Source organism: Eimeria acervulina, genomic scaffold, assembly GCF_000499425.1.
Source record: "Eimeria acervulina Houghton genomic scaffold, Eah_scaff2068, whole genome shotgun sequence".
Lineage (NCBI taxonomy): Eukaryota > Apicomplexa > Conoidasida > Eucoccidiorida > Eimeriidae > Eimeria > Eimeria acervulina.
In genome coordinates, this window is record NW_013548687.1 from 1 (window position 1) to 3456 (window position 3456).

Sequence of the window (3456 nt, forward strand, 5' to 3'; positions counted from 1 at the left end):
ATATATACATATATATATCTGTATATATACAATCGACATATATATATATATATATATATAAACATCATTCATCCAACACATACAATATAACAAGTATATATATAATATATATAATATAAAATATAAAGTATAATATATATATATAATTATATATATATGTATATGTTGCAAAGGCGTTGGCTGAATTACTAGAGTCTGACGCGAAGTTCGGATTTATAGTGATGGACGGCAACGGGGCGTTGTTCGGAACAGTGCAGGGCAATACGCGCGAAGTGCTGCACCGCTTCGCCGTAGATCTGCCTAAAAAACACGGCAGAGGAGGGCAGTCTGCTCTTCGGTAGGTCTTTCTATTCTTTTTGTTTACTTTACTTTGTTTTATTTGTTTTGTTTGTTTTATTTGTTTTGTCTCGTTGGTTTGACTTGGAACAGGAGGGCAGTCTGCTCTTCGGTAAGTCTTTCTATTCTTTTTGTTTACTTTACTTTGTTTTACTTTGTTTGTTTTGTTTGTTTTATTCGTTTTTATTGTTTTGTTTGGATGGTTTGACGTGGAAGAGGAGGGCAGTCTGCCCTTCGGTAAGTCTTTTTATGTATTTTGTTTGTTTTATTTGTTTGTTTGTTTGTTTGTTTGTTTGTTTGTTTGTTTGTTTTGTTTGTTTTTGATTTGTTTGTTTTTCTGTTTTTTATTTGTTTATTATTCTGCATATTTTATTAATTGTTTATTTTGTTTATTTCTTTGCGTATTTTATTATAATTTTATTTATTATTTCGTTTATATATATTGCAGCTTCGTCTTTTTATGTGTTTAATTTGTTTCTTCTTCTGCATATTTAATTAATTATTTAATTAAGTATATAATTTAGGATTAAAATTTATATATTTAGTTAAATTTATTGATATATTTATTAATTACGTTTTGACTTTGTTCGCAGGTTTGCTCGTCTCCGCATGGAGAAGCGGCATAATTATGTACGAAAAGTTGCAGAGACAGCCGTGCAGATGTTTATTACACAGGACAAAGTAAGTTAATTATTTTATTATTTTATTATTTCATTATTTTTTTATTATATATCTTGTTCTTGTAGCTCTCTTATTCTTTAGATTGAGAGAGAATAACATATGTATGGGTGTTTTGTTAACTGTTGTTTTAATAAACGTTTTTTGTTTTTATATTGCAGTTATTATTATCATTATATTATTATATTATTATTATTATTATTATATTATTGTTATTATTATTGTTATATTCTTCTTATTATTGCTCTTTCAATCTCACATGTTGTTGTTCTTGTTGCAACTGCATCTACTGCTGCTGCTGCTGCATTTGGTGCTGCTGTTGCTGCACTTCCATGATACTACTTCTACTGCTGCTACTTCTACTTCTACTGCTGCTGCGTCTTCTTCTTCTGCTTCTGCTGCATGTATTGCTGCATGTGTTGGTGCATGTGTTGCAGGTGAATGTGTGCGGATTGGTGTTAGCGGGGTCTGCTGACTTTAAGAACGACCTGGCTTTAAGCGATATGTTTGACCAAAGACTGCAGGCAAAAATACTTAAAATTGTCGATGTCTCCTACGGAGGAGACAACGGATTCAATCAGGCCATTGAACTCGCTTCAGAAACGTAACTTATTGCTGCTGCTGCTGCTGCTGCTGCTGTTGCTTTTGCTGCTGCTGTTGTTGCTGCTGCTGTCGCTGCTGCTTTTGCTGCAGCTGTTGCTTTTGCTGCTGCTGTTGTTGCTGCTGTTATTGCTGCTGCTGTTGTTGCTGCTGTTATTGCTGCTGCTGTTGCTGTTGTTGCTGCTGTTGCTGCTGCTGTTGTTGCTGTTTTTGCAGCTGTTGTTGCTGCTGCTAATGCTGTTGATACTGCTGCAGCTGCTGCTGATTGATAATGGTGATGATATTGCTGCTGCTGTTGCTGCTGCTGCAGGCTGCAGAACGTGAAGTTTATTCAAGAGAAGCGTTTGATAGGCAGATTTTTTGAGGAGGTCGCGCAAGACACCGGGAAATATGTATTTGGCATTGCTGAGACACTGCAGGCTCTCGAGATGGGCGCTGTCGATATTCTAATCGTTTATGAAGCCCTCGATACACTCAGGTCAGCACACCCAGGTTTAGGGTTTAGGGTCCTAGGGTTCGAGGGTTTAGGGTTTAGGGTTTAGGGTTTGGGGGGGTATTATAGAGGCTAGTAGTAGTAGCAAGTGTTTAGGAGGTTAGAGGTAATGCCTACCAGATAATTGTAAGGGAGTCTGAGGGTTTAGGGTTTAGGGTTTAGGGTTTAGGGTTTAGGGTTTAGGGTTTGGGTTGAAATAGGGTTTATGGTTTGTGCGTGTAGGATAACACTGAAGAATCAGACAACCGGAGAAGAAAAGGTAGTGCATGCATCGCCTGAAGAAGCAAGGAAGGACTCGTTCTTTAAAACTGAAGACAAAGAAGAGCTTGAAAACATCGAACAGCAGCCGCTAACTGAGTGGATCGTCAACAACTACAAAAACTTCGGGGCAAACCTTGAATTCGTTACCAACAAGTAAATAAATAAATTAATTAATTAATTAATTAATTAATTAATTAATTAATTAGTAAATAAATAAATAAATAAAGTGATTGATTAGTAAACAAATTAATTAATAAATAGATTAATTAATTAGTTAACTGATTGATTAGTAAATAAATAAGTAAATTAATTAATTAATTAATTAGTAAATAAATAAATAAATAAATTAATTAATTAATTAGTAAACTAATGAGCTAATAAATTAATAGGTGAACAAGTAAATTAGTGAACAATTAATAAATAAAAAATAAATAGATACGTAAATAAGTTAAATAAATAAGTGCTTGTGTATATGCATGCGTTTATACTGATGCATGCGCTGTTGTTTGATTATGCGGTCTGCTGTTCTTTGTTTTGTTGTTTGTTTTTATTTTGTTTGTTGTTTACTTCGTATTAATTCTCTTTGCTCTTTTTTGTTTATTTTTATTTATTATTTATTGTTCAAACCCTCTCTCCTTGTTTATTCAATAAGCAGATGTTCAATCTAACTTTATATAATATAATATATATAATATATATTTATATATTTATATATATATATTTAAATATCTATCTATGCATTTACTCATTTACTCATTCATTCTTTTACTGCATTGCTGATTTATTTATATACTTATTTATCTATTTAGCTATTAATCTATATACATATACATATCTATATATAGACATGCATATATATAATTTATTTATTTATTTATTTATTTATTTATTTATGTGCATAGATCTCAAGAAGGCTCTCAGTTTGAAAAGGGTTTCGGAGGCCTGGGCGGCATACTGCGATATAAAGTAGACTTCTGCGATGAAGAGGAAGCAGTGCAGCATGATGGAGATGAAGAATTTATTTAGATTTAATATATATATATATTATATATAATATATATTATATATATTATATATAATATATATTA

The 3456-nt window shown here is 32.2% G+C and overlaps 1 protein-coding gene across 1 annotated transcript; it reads left to right on the forward strand.

The window, feature by feature from the left end:
• Positions 1-221: 221 nt before the first annotated feature.
• Positions 222-3394, forward strand: EAH_00064850 (eukaryotic peptide chain release factor subunit, putative; the record flags this gene model as incomplete). Its single annotated transcript, XM_013392920.1, has 6 exons — positions 222-337; positions 930-1017; positions 1452-1618; positions 1925-2092; positions 2330-2521; positions 3271-3394. The coding sequence occupies 6 exons, from the start codon at positions 222-224 to the stop codon at positions 3392-3394; spliced, it is 855 nt and encodes a 284-aa protein (XP_013248374.1).
• Between the last annotated feature and the right edge of the window lie 62 nt (positions 3395-3456).